The 15,945-nt window shown below is 50.6% G+C and overlaps 11 protein-coding genes across 11 annotated transcripts; 4 read left to right on the top strand and 7 right to left on the bottom strand.

Annotated features, from left to right (window-relative positions):
• Positions 1-428: 428 nt before the first annotated feature.
• BCR37DRAFT_164442 (uncharacterized protein) lies at positions 429-1,913 on the bottom strand. Its single transcript, XM_040866212.1, has one exon. The coding sequence runs from the start codon at positions 1,705-1,707 to the stop codon at positions 484-486; it is 1,224 nt and encodes a 407-aa protein (XP_040722609.1). The 5' UTR covers positions 1,708-1,913; the 3' UTR covers positions 429-483.
• Positions 1,914-2,046: 133 nt separating this feature from the next.
• On the bottom strand, positions 2,047-2,733 carry BCR37DRAFT_389437 (uncharacterized protein; the record flags this gene model as incomplete). Its single annotated transcript, XM_040870735.1, has 1 exon — positions 2,047-2,733. One exon carries the CDS (start codon positions 2,731-2,733, stop codon positions 2,047-2,049), a length of 687 nt encoding a protein of 228 aa, XP_040722608.1.
• A 1,681-nt stretch (positions 2,734-4,414) lies between these two features.
• BCR37DRAFT_395284 (uncharacterized protein) lies at positions 4,415-4,996 on the top strand (the record flags this gene model as incomplete). Its single annotated transcript, XM_040871602.1, has 1 exon — positions 4,415-4,996. One exon carries the CDS (start codon positions 4,415-4,417, stop codon positions 4,994-4,996), a length of 582 nt encoding a protein of 193 aa, XP_040722607.1.
• A 298-nt stretch (positions 4,997-5,294) lies between these two features.
• On the bottom strand, positions 5,295-5,744 carry BCR37DRAFT_340425 (uncharacterized protein; the record flags this gene model as incomplete). The annotated part of the gene is made up of 1 exon (XM_040867362.1): positions 5,295-5,744. A coding segment is annotated over one exon (450 nt), but the record flags the coding sequence as incomplete, so codon positions are not given.
• Positions 5,745-5,952: 208 nt separating this feature from the next.
• Positions 5,953-7,028, top strand: BCR37DRAFT_164350 (uncharacterized protein). The gene has a single exon (XM_040866210.1). The coding sequence runs from the start codon at positions 6,434-6,436 to the stop codon at positions 6,941-6,943; it is 510 nt and encodes a 169-aa protein (XP_040722605.1). The 5' UTR covers positions 5,953-6,433; the 3' UTR covers positions 6,944-7,028.
• A 475-nt stretch (positions 7,029-7,503) lies between these two features.
• On the top strand, positions 7,504-9,833 carry BCR37DRAFT_164583 (uncharacterized protein). The gene has a single exon (XM_040866215.1). It carries the CDS (start codon positions 7,797-7,799, stop codon positions 9,720-9,722), a length of 1,926 nt encoding a protein of 641 aa, XP_040722604.1. The 5' UTR covers positions 7,504-7,796; the 3' UTR covers positions 9,723-9,833.
• Positions 9,726-10,478, bottom strand: BCR37DRAFT_395281 (uncharacterized protein; the record flags this gene model as incomplete). The annotated part of the gene is made up of 1 exon (XM_040871601.1): positions 9,726-10,478. The coding sequence occupies one exon, from the start codon at positions 10,476-10,478 to the stop codon at positions 9,726-9,728; it is 753 nt and encodes a 250-aa protein (XP_040722603.1).
• BCR37DRAFT_406179 (prohibitin complex subunit) lies at positions 10,384-11,494 on the bottom strand. Its single transcript, XM_040872103.1, has one exon. The coding sequence runs from the start codon at positions 11,453-11,455 to the stop codon at positions 10,634-10,636; it is 822 nt and encodes a 273-aa protein (XP_040722602.1). The 5' UTR covers positions 11,456-11,494; the 3' UTR covers positions 10,384-10,633.
• Positions 11,135-12,494, bottom strand: BCR37DRAFT_164480 (cell division protein Cdc14). The gene has a single exon (XM_040866213.1). The coding sequence runs from the start codon at positions 12,379-12,381 to the stop codon at positions 11,509-11,511; it is 873 nt and encodes a 290-aa protein (XP_040722601.1). The 5' UTR covers positions 12,382-12,494; the 3' UTR covers positions 11,135-11,508.
• Positions 12,488-13,892, top strand: BCR37DRAFT_164395 (isoprenoid synthase domain-containing protein). Its single transcript, XM_040866211.1, has one exon. The coding sequence runs from the start codon at positions 12,634-12,636 to the stop codon at positions 13,669-13,671; it is 1,038 nt and encodes a 345-aa protein (XP_040722600.1). The 5' UTR covers positions 12,488-12,633; the 3' UTR covers positions 13,672-13,892.
• On the bottom strand, positions 13,611-14,891 carry BCR37DRAFT_361779 (chaperonin 10-like protein). Its single transcript, XM_040868233.1, has 2 exons — positions 14,837-14,891; positions 13,611-14,784 (listed from the first exon to the last, which is right to left on the bottom strand). Exons 1-2 carry the CDS (start codon positions 14,867-14,869, stop codon positions 13,681-13,683), a joined length of 1,137 nt encoding a protein of 378 aa, XP_040722599.1. The 5' UTR covers positions 14,870-14,891; the 3' UTR covers positions 13,611-13,680.
• Positions 14,892-15,945: the final 1,054 nt, after the last annotated feature.

Below are 15,945 nucleotides of genomic sequence, written 5' to 3'. Positions count from 1 at the left end.
GACGCAAGCTTCGACGCCGGCGTTTTACGACTACTCTGCAAATCCTTCCCTCACCAATCTACATGCACCGCCAACAGGGAGTGGTGCGAACGCGCCAGGTCTGGGGATTGTATTAGAGGCTGGATTTGATGGGGACTCACCAACGACTAGTGAACAGCAGTTTCACGCCAACCGGCATCAACAGCAGCAACTGACTATGCAACAACAAGCACAGATGCAAGGACGTGCCATGCATTCTGCGCAACTGCAACAGCCATACCAAGGTTATCGGCCATCACCAGGTTTTAATCCGCATCAACAAGGGTCATTTTATGGTAATGCTAGTGGAGCCATGTCGACACCCAACTTGAGCTGGTTTGGCTCAGCTCGTTAGTTCCTGTTTTCATTTCATCTTTTTGGTTCATTGCACAATGACCGCTCATAGCATGATGCATGGCATTCTACTTCATATTACTTAATCCAGATATTGGCATCAATACTGTACTACTTGTAATATCGCGTTGGTACAAATGGCATCTTGGCAATCGTCGCAGCACCCACATTCTTGCGTACCTTGACACCCAACGCCGTACCCACTTTGCTAAACGCACTCTCAACATAGCCCATTGCGATATTCGTGCCGAGACTAGGTGAAGGACAACCACTCGTGACCGTACCCACCTGCTGACCTGTTTCCGGGTGAATGATGAGTGCCCCGGCACGAGCAGGAGCACCACCAGCGCCAATCAATAATCCAACACGCTTCCGAGCCGGTCCACCAGTCGCTTTGTCCAATTGCTGCAATACAACTGATGCGCCTGGGAAGTTTGCTTCTTGTCGCCTTCGCTTAGGAATGGTCCAGAGAAGACCTGCTTCGTTGGGTGTAGTGGTGTCATCCAGATCACTACCATACAAGCACATTCCAGCTTCCAAGCGTAGCGAATCACGAGCACCGAGACCGGCTAGTGCAACGCGCGCTTGACCACCATCGGCGAGGAGAGAGGCGGTGATTTGAGCAGCATACGTGTTGGGAATGCTGATTTCAAAACCATCTTCACCGGTGTATCCGCCACGACTGACATGGCATGGGACACCATCAATGGAAGCGTTACCGCTATTGCCAAACTTGAGAGAAGCGAGAGGAGTATCGGTGTGATCTTGCAGTGCTTCAGCTGCTTGTGGACCTTGCAATGCCACAAGCGCGTGATTGTCCATCAAATCAATACTGACGTGCTGATCATGCTGCTTATTCCAAGCACGCAAAGCATCATTGAGATATGTCAAGTCCTTCTCCCTGCACGCAGCATTTGTAACGACGTAGAAATCTTCATCAGTGTGTTTCGTGATGATCAAGTCATCCCGAATACCACCTTGTTCATTCATCATCACCGTCAACGTGCCACTGAATCCTTGCAACTCTTGCAAGCCAGCAGGCACAACAGATTCGAGAAAGCCAACGGCACCTTTACCGCGGACGTGGAACTGAACCATATGGGACACATCGAACAATCCAGCTTTCGTGCGTGTCCAAAGATGCGAATCGGTGAGGGATTGCGCGGCGTACAAGACAGGCATGCTGAACCCTGCAAATGGCACCATCTTACCACCATGCTCGACGTGTAAATCATAGAGCGGAGTGCGTTTCAATGGAGCTGTTGGCGTTGTAGCAAGTAGGCGTGCCTTTGAGAAGGTTGGCTTGAGCCCGGGCAATGTACGGCGAGCGAGCATGATGACTGGTCTTTGGAGAGAGTCTACGATTCAGCAAGAGTGCTTATCAGACACGAGTATGTGGAAGCCTCCTGTAGATAAGAGCAGACGGCAAAGTGTACAGGAGATGAGGTGACGGTTGTTTCAGCAGGCGCGAGTTGCATTTCTGGCATCGGCCATTTCTGCCAGACTGCGACGAAAAAGAGGCTAGGAGAAGAAAGGACACGTAGAGTAAAAGTGTCTTCAAGACTATAGAATTGTTGGATCTCCTGTGGTAGATGCTTGCTGGCCCGAGCCATCCTGCCCATGTCATCTGGACAACGCTGGTTCTGAACAGGACGACACGCATATGGGCATGTTCTAACGTTTTGGATTGGGCCACCAAGCGCAGTCATAATAAATGACACCAAACTCATTTTGGTTCCAAAAGAGATGGCAATCGTGTTTAGCATTAGCAAAGGCGCTTTGAGGTCGCCAAGGCTTCTGAGGATCCCGGTCATGGAAGTTAGGGAAGCCCTCCTTCTTGCCCTCCTTCTTGCCCTCCGTTTTGTCCAAACAGAAAAGACCCTTTTCCTTGCTGAGATGAGGGTTGCGTTTTTCGGGGATGTAGATCTCAGCTGTGAACCATGTCTTGTCGCATTTTTCATCCGGTTGAATGGCATAACAAACCCCGGCATCCCCGATCTTTCGATCTAACGAAGGTACATTCTTAAGCGAGCCAGGAGGAACACACTGAATGGTGTATGGACACCCGACTGGCTCCACGTCAGACTTCATGTCAAGATCGAGCAACTTTAGCCAACAGGCTTGGTTGTTGGCAGCGTATTGACCTGCGGCTGTTCCAGGGACATTTCCAGCAAGCAGACCAATACTACTGAAAGCTGCAGTCACGGTGACGTCGCGAACCCAAGATGACGAGCGCATGCCAGACTGCCGATCGTTCTGAGCTGACTTGTGCGTGGTTGACTGACTCTGAATGCTGTCATTATAAGGGACAATAGTGGGACACGAGCGCCCTTTTATGCACTCGCAGGCAGATGTCGCCATGCTGGATCAAGTCAGGAGATTTGAAAAGAGCGGCATGTAAGCTACATGAGCTGCATGAAAAGCTGCACTCGTGGTGCCTTATTGATGTGTCCGCGAAATGAGGTGGTATCATATGGAATGGGTGCTTGACCCCTGACTCCCTGAGCTTCGCTCCTGCGGCTGAAATCATCTCTCTGCCGCCGCGGTACACTTGCTGGCACGCATCTTGTCCAATTGGTCACATAGAGCAGAGTCCTTCCAGAGTCTTTCTGAGACAGGTTGCAGTCGCGAATGACAAGCTGCACATCTAAGCAATGTGCCTGTACAACGTGACATCGTAGCCCAGTTGAACACTTTGCCAAACGTGATCAAATGTGGCAATACTAAGTATCGCGACACTTGCTCGGTCTTCAAGCAAGTCTAGACCGCATGTGAAAGAAGGGAAAATCAGGTTGCGTCCAAGCGAATTTGCGAAGATGTCAGGTCAAAGACTCACCCCTGAGCCTTGCTCTTGCACTTTTTACTGTCGCATTGTCGGCCGCTCATGCGCATTTGATCCTGATTCCATAGGAGAGATCCCATACGTGACTGTGAGGAGCTTCAGATGAGTGAACTTAGTACAGCGCTGTGTGGTCTGCGCTCAGAAGCCAAGTAGCCTTGCAGCTAGCGTCTTACTGAGACCGATGATGCGAAGCAGGGAGCTTGCTTTCACAACGACCTGATCGCCATTGCCAATCGCAATTTAGGACGTGGACTCGCAGAATGACAAGCAAGCTGGTACGTAAAGGAGTCGACCTTTGCTAGGAGCAGCTCACAAAGTAGCTGGCTCTTTGACGCGCATGACTCTGACTTTAGCGGAAGTTGTTGCAAGTCACTGTGAGTCTTTGGGCAGAAGTGGACAGAAGAACGGATGGAGCTGCTGCTACGAGGCCGCAGAAGTTGTCAGCGACATGAGGCGTGATAAGGCAGGTGACGTAGAGACAAACATGTGCGCCTTGCTGCTGATGAGTCCGTCAACTTGGACAACTGTGACACTAGCACGCATTGCTTGCTTCTTCTGACTGAGCAGGATACAGGTACTTCCCTGCAACGAGTCTCAACGACAGCTGCCCGGCTACAACGTGCCTACTTTGTGACCTGGGAGCCCTGCAATCAAGCATCCTCGCGGCGAGATGATCAGGAATATTGCAGACCATGGGCATGTAAGACAACTCTGGGCGCCAGGGTCATAACAGCAGTACCAGACAATCAGGCGTCGATGGCGCGATAGCTTGATCAACACAAGAATCAGACGCTGCAGAGCTGCATTCAATAAGTGATGGCGCAGGGGAGGGTAGTCAAAACTCGGCTTGCCTTGACACTAGCACAATCGCACGAGCAGTGATACACGGAAGCCATGCGAATGACTTGAAGCTGCTGTGATATTCCCTTTTTGTTGTGAGCTAAGTCATCGGACTCACAGCTGCATGTTGGTGTAGTACCAAATTGGTGGTCGTCGTTCATCAGCTGGGAAGTTCGAGTGACGTCCAGCCGGACAACGACTTCAATTGCAACGCGACTACAGCAGTCCCGACAGTCTTTATCTATCCCTTGCAAATATTGCAAGTTCTCATTAAGCAGCTCAAAGACTCTTGACATGCAGCTCAAAGCTTGGCTAGCAGCAATCACTGCTTTCACAAGCTGGACATGTCGTGCTGAATCAATGACGCTGCCGCTCATCCATTCTACATCGCTGAACCTCCCGTATGTTTTGGAGGCGCACGGGCAGACTACGCTGGATACAGCAACGCTCCAATTGCAATCAGAATCACAGGATTATAGCGTGAATGATGCGCTGAAGTCTGGTGCCGAAGTGTACCGACTTGGCGTTGAAGTCGGCGACAAGGCATTGCTGGGAATTGTGAGGCTAGAAGGACTTGACGCTATGCAGACATATGCAGAGAAGCTGACACTACATTTGGATTCGAAGGGCCAAGTGTATCATGTCAGCTTGCATGTTTTGCCGGTTGAGAAGGCACAAGAGGCATCACTACACATCCAAGTTGTTGCTCGACTGAAGCCTGACCCTGAGCTTGGACCGCACCTCAAGCACGTCGTCAAGAAGGCTGTAGAACAAGCAGCTACAACAGACTCACCAGAAGTTGCTGAGGATCTAAAAGTGGAAGAGGTGGAGGAGGAAGTGGTGCCAAAGAGCTTTTTGCAAAAGTATTGGATCTACATCATTCCATTCTTGCTCGTTCTCGTCCTGGCGCCTGCGCAAGATGACAAGGAGAAGGAAAAGTAGCGTTAATTGAGCCATCTCTCAAAATTACAAAAGAAATGGTTTACAAAAGAAAGGATAAGTACAGCACGGGTCCTTCTTACCTGCAAAACATCCTGTAGAGCTTCTTGAAGATGCCCATGGCCATCTTTTGATTTTGAGGAGTATTGTACTGGCTCCAGCCGCCAGCTGCACCAGCACCGCCTTGCTGGCCCTGTTGGCCTTGCTGCTGATATGCCTGCTGAGGTTGCTGGTAGGTTGGCTGAGGCTGCTGCGGGTAGTTGGGCACACCTCCTGGGGCAGGGAAGCCACCATCGACTGGAAATTTGACAAAGATGCGACCCTCATTTTGCTCAGTCGAGTACTCGAATCCATAACGCTGACAGAGCTCCTCAATCGCAGGCTTCAACTTTTGGATGTGGTTGACAGAGTGGTTGCCTCTGCCGACAATAATGTGCAAGTGGTCCTCCCGACGCTGCTTGCATGCCATGACGCGTTGCTCCGTGTACAGCTTGGCTTCATCAACATGGAGTCCATGCAGATCCAGCTCATCTGGCTGGCACGAAGCGTTGTTGGCGCGAAAGACATACAACGCAGCCTGTTCGTTGAATTGCTCCATCTTCTTACCATGCTCTTTGGCCTCTTCTGATTTCTCATGAGCAAGTGCACCATTGCCCTCGTTGTAAGCCTTTTTAGAGGCTTCGAAGCAACGGCCGCGCAGATCTGCTTCGTGGGAAGCAGCGTCGCGGAGGCGGTCGTATTCTGCATCGTCTGCGTGGTTCTGCGATTGACGGTGCGGATTGAAGGCTGGGATCGAGCGAGGAGCCCCGACGTTGGCAAATGCGGACATACTACTAAGAACACTGGTGAAGAGAGTGTAGCTCAGGCTGCTCAGCTGATGGGAAGTCGCTTCAAGTCGCTTGATTGTCGCTTCGAATTTGCGGAGAATTTAGATCAGAAACACGTGCAGGGCCAGGCCTACAAGTACTGTTACTCTTACATGTACATATATGCTTTGGCATAGAAACAGCTCTTAGACTTCAGCTTTGGCACGCTACGCGCTACGCGGGGCAAAGTTTCGTATGCCATCTTGACCACCTCCTCAGTCAATGACCAACGGTGATGCAGGCGTGTTTGACGCCAGAATAGCAAACCAATTCGTCTTCACGGACGATGTTGCAGTCCAAATCCAGGCTACCAGATCGACCCGCTACCTCGTCTTTGCTTCTTGCCGGTGGCTTCTTGCCGAACGTGGCCGAATGCTGCCGGGATTCACAACATCCGTTCCGATGTGTCATCTTCTTAACGCGCGGGATGCTACACTCTCCACAGCGCGAGCACATGGAGTTCCCTGCGACTTTGACCGTCACTCACCATGTATAAAGGCCCTTCATTGCGCCATCATCTTGAGCTCTGTACCTATTCTGCGACCTATTGGACACCGAACAACATCAGAACTAAATGACGCCTCAGACTTCTTTGCAAAAGCCTAGCCATGTGAAAGCAATCTTCTGTTCGATCCTCTTGGCCCTTGAGCCGTTGCATAACACTGGCTTCCAGGCTTCAGCGCAGTCCCTAGCTACTACTCATGGCTCAGTCTCGTGGCTTACACTCATTAAACCATACTCCACCACGCAGCCAAGGGGATGTCCATTCACCATCATCTCAAAGTCATTCAAGCAAGGAGACGATCTGGACAGCATAATTCCGTCTACCCGTGACAAACAGGGAAACTGTATGCTCATCAGCAACCAAGGCAAAAGCGGCGCACCAAGGTATCCCGGTTGCGACAGCAGCTGGTTCACGACAAGGTTTACGATATTTTTCGCAACTCGCGAAGATGATGGTGTGTTGTGTCTGCCCGATCCTGTCCGTCAACCTATTCCAACGAAGTTCTGGCGACCTGCAAACGACCTTCTTCAGTGCAAAATGTACTGGGACGACAAGGGACAATTGAGCTGCGGGTTGTAAACATGAGCTTTGCTCGAATTTAATCAGTATCCTTATCATTCCATACCTAAGTAGCTATATCCTCCAAGTGTACTGTAACAGCTTCTGATTTGCGCTGAGATCACAACCATTTGAACATTCATCCCCTGAAAGACACCCGAACATTGACTTTTCGCTGCTGCAAGGAAATCTAGGGGCTGTAGAGACTCGGCAGATCTGACTTGTGCTGAATGCCTATCTTCCGATATGAAGCTAAGAAGAAAAGAAGCATAGCTGATCAGTGTCATATTTGCATGACGATCGTGTATCGTGGCCTAGCGCCTTTGCAAAAGAATAGTCTTTGACAATCAATGTGTGCGGCCTATCGACATCGTCGTGCGCATCATGATCATCACTTCAGTGTCACTCAAGCTGCACGAGCGTTTCAGATACAGGCGTGCTCAGCCGCAGTTGATCGGGCTTGCCAAATGATAGACGATGAGAGACACTTCGCGTGGTGTAAGCCTTCTGGATCGTCGGTTTGCTTGTTCAGGGTCTCAACACATGAATACGTCTAAGTCAAATGACTGTAGATCAAGATCCCCTTCGTAGATGTAATGAAGGACCTCCCGCAGTACATCAGGTCCAGCACGACACTTTCAGCAGCTGTAGCCAGCAATAGGTGACGCAATCATGCTACCGTACAATCACCCAGTAGTAAGGGACGACAATCATGTTGATGTGCACAAACAGATCTCGCTTGATACTTGCAGACCCACCACAATTTGAAACGTTTCAATGCACGAGGTCTACCGCATGGTCCGACGAGCTTGGACCGCCCTCGCAAGCAAACAAAACTGGGTCGGTTGCCGTTTGATGTTGATGGCCTAACGTCATGTCCGCCGCAGATAGAGCGTCTCGTTCTATTGCTTCATTGATATATGAGAGAGACATGGAGGCGACAAGATTGAGGAGATCCAGGCTTCGACAAGGCATCGCTGCGATGTTTGGCAATAACTTGGCAGTAGCGCTTAGAGATGTGCTAGATGGACACAACAGCGGCTCTCTGCGCGGTAGCTCGCGAACAAGTACGCGCAGTACAAGTAGTAGCGTGGTATCTGAATCGAACGAAGCGTCACCAGCGCATCACCTCGCAACAACTTTCAGGAGTCTGACACTGACAAGCCGTCCGTCGTCAACGACGCGTCTATTTCGGCGGCGAGCGGAACGCACATCTCCGATAGAAGCCCCTCCGCCTGCATACTCAGCGATTAATGAGACGCCTGAGACATCCTTCCAACCATCAGCCGAAATCCTTGCCCAATCTCGCCGCAACTTTCTCGAATCATCCGGAATTTGCGTACTCGACACAAATACCGTCGAAGCGATTGGCTTACATCGCCTAGAAGCCCAGCAACAGCGTCGAGAACACCAGCAACAACTCTTGACTGGTCGCAGTACAGTTGATACCCCACACTATGAGGCTGATCGTCGCGAAACGCGTCGTGGTGGCAAATACCTTTTCGCGCCACAGGACACGGTCGCCTTGGCGGAGATCAACCAGCATACTGCTTCTGTGCGCGCAGGCTGTTCATCGCACGCTTTGGCCGTTTCGTCGCGTGCTGAGGGATTTGTTTCAATAGTGGAGGAGTTTCATGGGTTCGTGCACCAGTCGCCTCTTGTTGTACGGATTTCAACAGTGCCGGTTGTAGATGAGCCTGAAGTGAGGCAGGTACCAACAACAGCCATCAAGCAAACCAAGCATAAAAAGAACGTCAAAGAGCAATGGAGCGCCTTTGTGGTTCAGTCAAAGGGTAACTTTATTGGTATGCCACCACTGCCACTCGAACGTCTCTTGCGCATAAAACAACCCGACTTGTTTGCCAGTGCAGAATCTGGCGATATTTTGCTCGAGGGAAGTTACAACAAGGCACGCTCATTGTACGTACAGGACATGAGTGGGAGTTTGTCGAGCCATGTGTCGGTCGTGTATCGTGAACCCATCACACGTGCGCTGTACTTGTTGACCTCGCGTACCTGGTCGAAACGCTTTCGCAATGCTTATGAAAAGAGGAAGCAGCAGCATGACCTTGCTTCATTGGATTTTAAAACCTTGCAGTGTACAGATGGTGTCACACTGCATCCATTGGAAGCTTATGTGGCGCAAGCAAGACAAGCTGGCAGTTACTTCTTGCTGCGGAAGTTGATGAAGGGTAAGAAAGCACCCAGTGCAATCCACCGGCATCGTCTCGGACAGAAGCTTTTCGAGTGGTTCTTGGCAAATCAAGGAACACGCCCGCCTCCTGTTTCAGAAGAGATACTCCGCTTGAAGGGCGCATGCAAGGTGGATGCAAAATTGTCAGAAGTCCTAGGACTCGAAGGTCTCGCCACTGGCCAAGAAAAGCTTGTCTTGCCACGAAACGTCGCTCAAGTCACACAGCGGCTAGCGTTTCACCAACGCGGCAAGTATGCCGCTTTGTTGAATAAAACGACGGACCTTAGCATGAGTAGCAGTGAGGCTGTCCTTGCTGCGCTTGAGCACGCGGATGTCTTTGATCTTGGCGCCAAGAGTGATGCAGAAGCCGCTCGTGTCCGTCGTGTAATGAGTAGCAGCAATATGTTTGAGCTGCGTCGATTGCCACTCCGTCCAACACGCCATGCGAATGGGTTTGGAGGTTGGGGTTATGAGATTTTGACACTTGTGACGGGTGAGAAGCAGCAAACGGGTGTGCGTGGATACGTGACGAGTGTCTCCTCACATGGACGGGTGGAAATGAGCATTGGTGGACAGCCGTTGAATTTTGAGGAAGGCGCAGTGTAGTGCTTATAGACTGGCATAGTATTGAGACTGTCGTACAAGGTCTGCATAACGAGCTGTTGTTTGTTGGACTTCCTTGCGTGCACGGCCGTTTCCGGTGTAATTCGTGATTGTGCTGATATAGCCAACAATCATGGCGGCCATTTCCTTGTCCTCTAGATCCTGCAATGTCTTTGGAGCAAGCTCTTGCAGCGCCTCTAGGTTTCGACGACATGTGACGAGCAATGTCGTCCAGGTGTCTTCTTCAGAGATGTAGCGCTTGTGAATGGCAGCCACTGCGGGCGGTTCTTTCGCAAGTTGCAATGACATTGATTGCATTTGGGAAGCAGCAATTTGCAGGAGTCCTGCCTCTTTGCTCCGCCAAGCTAGTGGAGAGGTCTGATCCATATAATCTGCGAGAACCAAAGCATCCTCTAAAGCAGCAAACAACGCGAGACCTGCACTTTTGAGGCTCGGAGCAGGAGGCTCTTCTTCGGCAAGTTGTAAGAGTCGCTCATGGAGAGGCTCACCCGCCAAGATGCGGTTCCCCACAAGTAAGTAGGGATGTGAAGTGTGACTATGCTTGTTTGTCTGTTGTACGTCCAAGTCAAGACCAAGCAGCTTGATGAAAGCGACAACAGCGCAAGATTTTGCATGGTCCTTCAGCATGAATAGTGTTGGCCGAGTAGAAGGAGCAGGTCCTGCATACAGCGGAGGAAGTTGCTTCAGCGGGAATTGATCAAAGACTTGCTTGACGATGCGAGGAGCAGCTGTAGCCATGATAAGCTGAGCTTGAGCTTGGGCGTTTATCTGCGAGGGTTGGTCTAGAGAAAGAAACCAAATTTGAAGTTTGAGGAGAGAAAGTCGTTACGGTGTACGGCAACTAGCTAGGTATCTAGGCTCACTGGCAATAGCCAGCTGCTACACAAAGCAGCCTACTGCTGTCCAAGGTTGAGAAGCATATTGCTGCCACCGCCTGGCACAAAGGTGACATTCCGGCTTCCTGCCAATGTTGCTGCAATTTCCCTTGATGCTTCAATCCTTCGAATCTCCAAGAGACCATTTCCTGCCTTGTCAAGCGCCTTGGACATCATATCTGCCGCCTCTGCTTCTCCCTCTGCACGAATAACGGAAGCTTGCCGTTCTTGCTCTGCCTTCTCAACCGTGAATCGAGCACGCTCTGCTTCTTGCTGTGCAATCTGTTTTTGCTCGACAGCCTTGGTGAATTCGCGGCCAAACGTCATGTGCGTGATGGAGACATCCTCGAGGTGAATGTTGAACTCTGTTGCACGCTTCACGAGGTCTTCACGGATACGTGAGGACACCACTTCTCGCTGTGTGATGAGTTCAGCGGCATCGAACTGCGCAACAATCGATTTGAGGACCTCATTACCAATGGATGGCAAGACACGCTCATCGTAGTCTGGTCCGAGATTCTGATAGATTTTCGGCAGATTCTTGACATCGGGGCGGTGAAGGACACGCAGCGTCAACGAGACCATTTGCAAATCTTTGGAGCCCGTCGTAGTTGAGATGTTGCGGGGCTTTGTACGGACATCGTAGATGATGGCGCGTTGAAGCCATGGAACGAGGAAATGTGTGCCTTCTTCGCGGGTATCGGGGAGGACTCCCTGGAGGCGATCAAAAATGACGGCGCGGTTTCCACCCTTGACATCGTAGAGCGAGGACTGAAGGAGTCCTGCGCCGATCGCAAGAGGAATGGCGAGGCGCGAGAGGCCGTCGAGGACACGGGCCATGCTGTATATATGGAGTTGGTCTAAGTGGTCTGGTTGATTACGTTTTTCAAATTTCAGAATGGAGCAAGTTCGTCGAAGGAAGCAACCAGCGCATCAATGTTCTGCAGGTGCTCGCCCAGCAGCCGCTTCTTCTCGAGGCGTGTCCGTAGCTGCGTGTCAGGCTGCTGCTGCTGCTGCCGCTGAGCAGGTTTTCCGGGCCTCACTGTGCCTTCTTCATCATCAATCGTAACACCCACCAAATCCCTCGGGATCGGCCAGTGCCCCATCGATTCCTTCTGCTTCTGCTCATTCATCTTGACCGTCTTGATCTCGCCGTCGTCCTCTTGCTGCTCCCGAATCAGATAGAAGTAGAAAAATTCAAGCATCTTGATCTTGACCTTGTGCGGTGTCTTTTCTGCTTTAAAGGCATCACAGAGACTTGCCAGCCCACCGCATCCCTCAAAGACACGCAGAGATGCTGGCCGATCCACAAGACAGCAGACAAGTGTTGTTAATGCTGCAATAGTCGTCTCTACCGAAGTAGACTCAAGTGTTACCAGATTCAGCAAGAGATGCAGGTTCGCAGGCCGAGCAAAGAGGGCCTGGCTCGGTGGATGGAGCAAAACGCTGCCTTGTAGTAGGATGAGCACCTGCCGCGTCATATCATCAATCAGGGTCGCATTCTCACGAGATGCCGGCTCTTCCTGCAAGAGTCGTCTGAGTAAATGACATAGATGCCCAGCGACATTGCCCTGGAAGCCATCTTGTACTGCAGTAAATGAGCAATAAGCTTCATCTATAGGACCTGGAAAGGTATGCGGGACACCCGCCCTGAGCGTCACCAGAGCAAACAGCCGTTCTATGGCATCGAGACCTTGTTTGGCATCAGCAAGACGTGGGAATACGAGCAAATCGAGAGCTGGGAGCAAGGATGACTCTATAGACATAGAGCTGCATTCGGCCGCAGCTATGAGATGTCCTTAATGAGCTAGATACTCGTGCCAAGCTGATGCTTTCCTTGTAATGAGTGTGTGGTCTCGGTGCACGGACGAGGACAATGCACATTCACCGCAACGACGAGTTCAGTGCAACACAGCAACCGTATGGGACCGAGGCCATGAGCTAGTAGCCACCCGGAACGGAGCACGAGAGACGAGAAGTATACGCGCAGCTAGTATCAGCATTGACGGTGTATTTGAATGGACGAGAGAACACTGTATGCCCTCCGCGACAGCTACAAACAAGGCGCCGCGTCGACTTGGACATCACATCACGAACAAGCCATCACAGAGCCATACACTTACCTCCTACATAATCGCGGCAAAGACATCCGTTCAACCTTACTACAGGCTTTCAATAAATGGCTGCAGATATCAACAGAAGACCTGCAAGTTATTCTCGATGTTGTTGAGATGCTGCATACGGCATCACTCCTCATCGATGATGTTGAAGATGGGTCCGAATTGCGGAGAGGTCAACAGGCAGCGCATCTGAGGTATGGCGCTGCACGCACCATCAATGCTGCCAATTACATCTACTTTTCCGCGTTACAGCGGTTGCGCACCTTGAAGCAAGATGCGCTCATTGTGCCCATCTACGAGGAGGAGCTGCTCAATCTACACCGAGGGCAAGGACTCGAACTCTTTTGGAGAGATGGCACAGACTTATCGTCAATGTGTCCGACCGAGGAAGAGTACATTGCTATGGTCAATGACAAGACGGGTGGTCTGCTACGCCTCGCTATTCGGCTCATGCAAGCCCTGTCCCATAACAGAACAGACTATGTCCCGCTTGCCAATTTAATTGGCATTCTCTTTCAGATACGAGACGACTATATGAACCTCGCATCATTACAGTACGCAAGCGAAAAGGGATTCTGCGAAGACTTGACGGAAGGCAAGTTCAGCTTCCCAGTCATCTGTGGGATTCGGCAAGAAGTTCAACAATGCAACGTATCGCGTATACGTGATATTCTTGCTGCAAAGACAACGTCCGTGTCGCTCAAGCTGGAAGCATGTCGGTTACTTCAACAAACAGGTGCAATGCAACATACAATTCAGGTCCTTGCGCAATTTGACGCATTTTGTCGCATGACGATACAAGAGTCTGGCGGCAATGGCATGCTGGAACGCATTCTCGACCAGCTGAGCGTACAGAGCGACGGTCTGAGCGATCTCCAATCAGTCATTGACTTGTTTGATGGTAAAGCAGGTACGATCGAATCTATACTACCTTGAAACTCTTTATTACTTGCTCATGTCAACCACACAACGCAGGCAATCGCCTTCCTTCATTGCTTCAAAGCCCTCATTGATACTCGTCAGCGTCTTGCGATGCGTCACGTACGTCTCAATGTCAATCTCACCACGAAGCGCTTGATCCACAAGACCAGGCAGCTCGGTACGGCCCTTGACACCACCGAATGCAGATCCAGTAATTTGACGACCCGTGACGCACAGGAATGGACGAACTTTGAGTTCTGCACCAGCAGCAGCAACACCAATAATGATCAATTTTCCCCACCCTTTGTGGCAAGACTTGAGACCTTGTAGCATGACTGCGGTGTTGCCCGTACAATCAAATACATAGTCGAATCCACCATCCATGATTTCAACGAGATGCTCATCCACCGGCTTGTCGAGTTCCTTGGGGTTGACGAATTGCGTGGCACCCATTTGCTCAGACCATGCTTTTTTGCCTGGATTGGTATCGACTGCGCAAATCTCTGAGGCACCTTGGGCTTTTGCGCCTTGAATGACGCTCAAGCCAACACATCCGACGCCAAACACACACACGGTACTGCCTTTTTCGACTTTTGCGGTACGTGTTGCAGCGCCATAACCGGTTGTGATACCACATCCCAATAAACAAGCCTTCTCCAATGGTGCAGACTTGGCAATTGCAACAACACTGACATCGGCAACTACTGTATACTGCGAGAATGTCGAGGTTCCCATAAAGTGAAGCAAATCCTTGCCCTTGCATGTAAAACGAGACGACCCATCGGGCATGACACCTTTACCTTGCGTGGTCCGTACTTTACCACAAAGATTGGTCTTGCCGGACTTGCACATCTTGCATTCTTTGCATTCTGCAGTATACAACGGAATCACATGGTCTCCAACTTGAACGTTCGTCACGCCCTCGCCAATCGACTCAACCACGCCACCACCCTCGTGTCCAAGGATACATGGGAAGTTACCCTCTGGATCTTTGCCGGAGAGGGTATAAGCATCTGTGTGGCAGAGCGCAGACCATTCAATCTTGATGCGGACTTCATTGGCTTTGGGAGCAGCAACCTCGATTTCTTCAATCACAAGGTCTTTGCCGGCTTCCCAGGCGACAGCTGCCTAGAGTAGTGTTAGCAAGGCGGATTGCAAAGATTGGAGGGCCTGTGGGTACCTTGCAGGTGATGGGCTTTCCTTCAGTAGACATGATGGTTTAAGTGGAGTCTGGCTGTCGCTTCCTTCTTTCGTTTCGTGACGTCGCGGCAACTCAAGAATCACGTGCAGTCAGATTTTGGTTCAGGGGTAATTATTGAAAGTATAAAGCATTTTGAAGCTCAACACGAACTCATACCTTGTAGCATAGTCTCTGACAATAAGCCTGGATATAGTTGGCCTCTGTTCCTCCTGGCCTGCGGAAGATGCAATGGTCAAAAACGCGCTCAGTGGTCAACCCTGTGCTCCTGCGTCCAAAACTTAGCGCGCCAGTAGCAAGCTTCGTCTCACGAGGAGGCTTTTGTGTCGGAACTTTGCTGTCGAGGTTGTTGAGTGAACAGACGTGGATTGCTCGAATACCATCAAATGGGGTGATAGCGTTGGATTGCTCTGCAGCTTGGATCAAGTCGGTCCAACCAGTTGCATCAACATCCACAATCCAGCAATTGACGTCCACCCACAAGGTACATTTCTCCAGCTGCCATACTTTTTGATCAGGCTTGAAGATCATGACATAGCAAGCGTCTTCTGCAACCTTTGACCAACCGTCTCTTGCAAAGTTTGAATTGTCGACACCATTGAAACGATAGGGTATTGTGTCAATTCGACACGATTGTGGCATTGCTGATGTATGAGTCGCCCTTGATAAGCTAGATAAGACTGAAAGTACCACGAAAGAGGCCAAATCCCAGACGACACATCTCAGCATGTTGCTTGCAGATATGGTATTGGTAGAGCGAAAGGCCATTCAATTTCTCCTTACAAGTTGGAAAGCACAAAGGAGCTTTCTTGTTTGTCAAATTGCACCATCCAAGTGTTGGGATGATCGGCCCGTGGTTGTGAGATAGCAGACTCGTATCTACTCATTCTCAGGGGTCGTGATGCGGGCCACTTTTGATTTTCGAAACGGCAAGCTGAGGACTTGTGGTATGCCGAGCAGACTGCAAGCTTCGGTGAACTACACACTCTTCATCAGTGGTGTCCATACAAATGACAGAAGAAAGGTAAATTTATCGAAGTTTTGCCTTCGAATGATACCATCTAGGAGCAAATCTCAGGGGGTTCACGTAT

Source organism: Protomyces lactucae-debilis (genome assembly GCF_002105105.1).
Source record: "Protomyces lactucae-debilis strain 12-1054 chromosome Unknown BCR37scaffold_23, whole genome shotgun sequence".
NCBI lineage: Eukaryota > Fungi > Ascomycota > Taphrinomycetes > Taphrinales > Protomycetaceae > Protomyces > Protomyces lactucae-debilis.
The sequence above is the reverse complement of the archived record's forward strand: the minus strand, read 5'-3'. Positions and strand labels throughout refer to the sequence as shown.

Coding starts and splice junctions, on each gene's coding strand:
- BCR37DRAFT_361779 (XM_040868233.1), bottom strand. CDS start 14,869: ATGTCTACTGAAGGAAAGCCCATCACCTGCAAG. Junction 14,785..14,836: donor GAAAGCCCATCACCTGCAAG/GTACCCACAGGC, acceptor ACACTACTCTAG/GCAGCTGTCGCCTGGGAAGC.
- BCR37DRAFT_164350 (XM_040866210.1), top strand. CDS start 6,434: ATGACGCCTCAGACTTCTTTGCAAAAGCCTAGCCATGTGAAAGCAATC.
- BCR37DRAFT_164583 (XM_040866215.1), top strand. CDS start 7,797: ATGTCCGCCGCAGATAGAGCGTCTCGTTCTATTGCTTCATTGATATAT.
- BCR37DRAFT_164395 (XM_040866211.1), top strand. CDS start 12,634: ATGGACGAGAGAACACTGTATGCCCTCCGCGACAGCTACAAACAAGGC.
- BCR37DRAFT_406179 (XM_040872103.1), bottom strand. CDS start 11,455: ATGGCCCGTGTCCTCGACGGCCTCTCGCGCCTCGCCATTCCTCTTGCG.
- BCR37DRAFT_164442 (XM_040866212.1), bottom strand. CDS start 1,707: ATGCTCGCTCGCCGTACATTGCCCGGGCTCAAGCCAACCTTCTCAAAG.
- BCR37DRAFT_164480 (XM_040866213.1), bottom strand. CDS start 12,381: ATGTCTATAGAGTCATCCTTGCTCCCAGCTCTCGATTTGCTCGTATTC.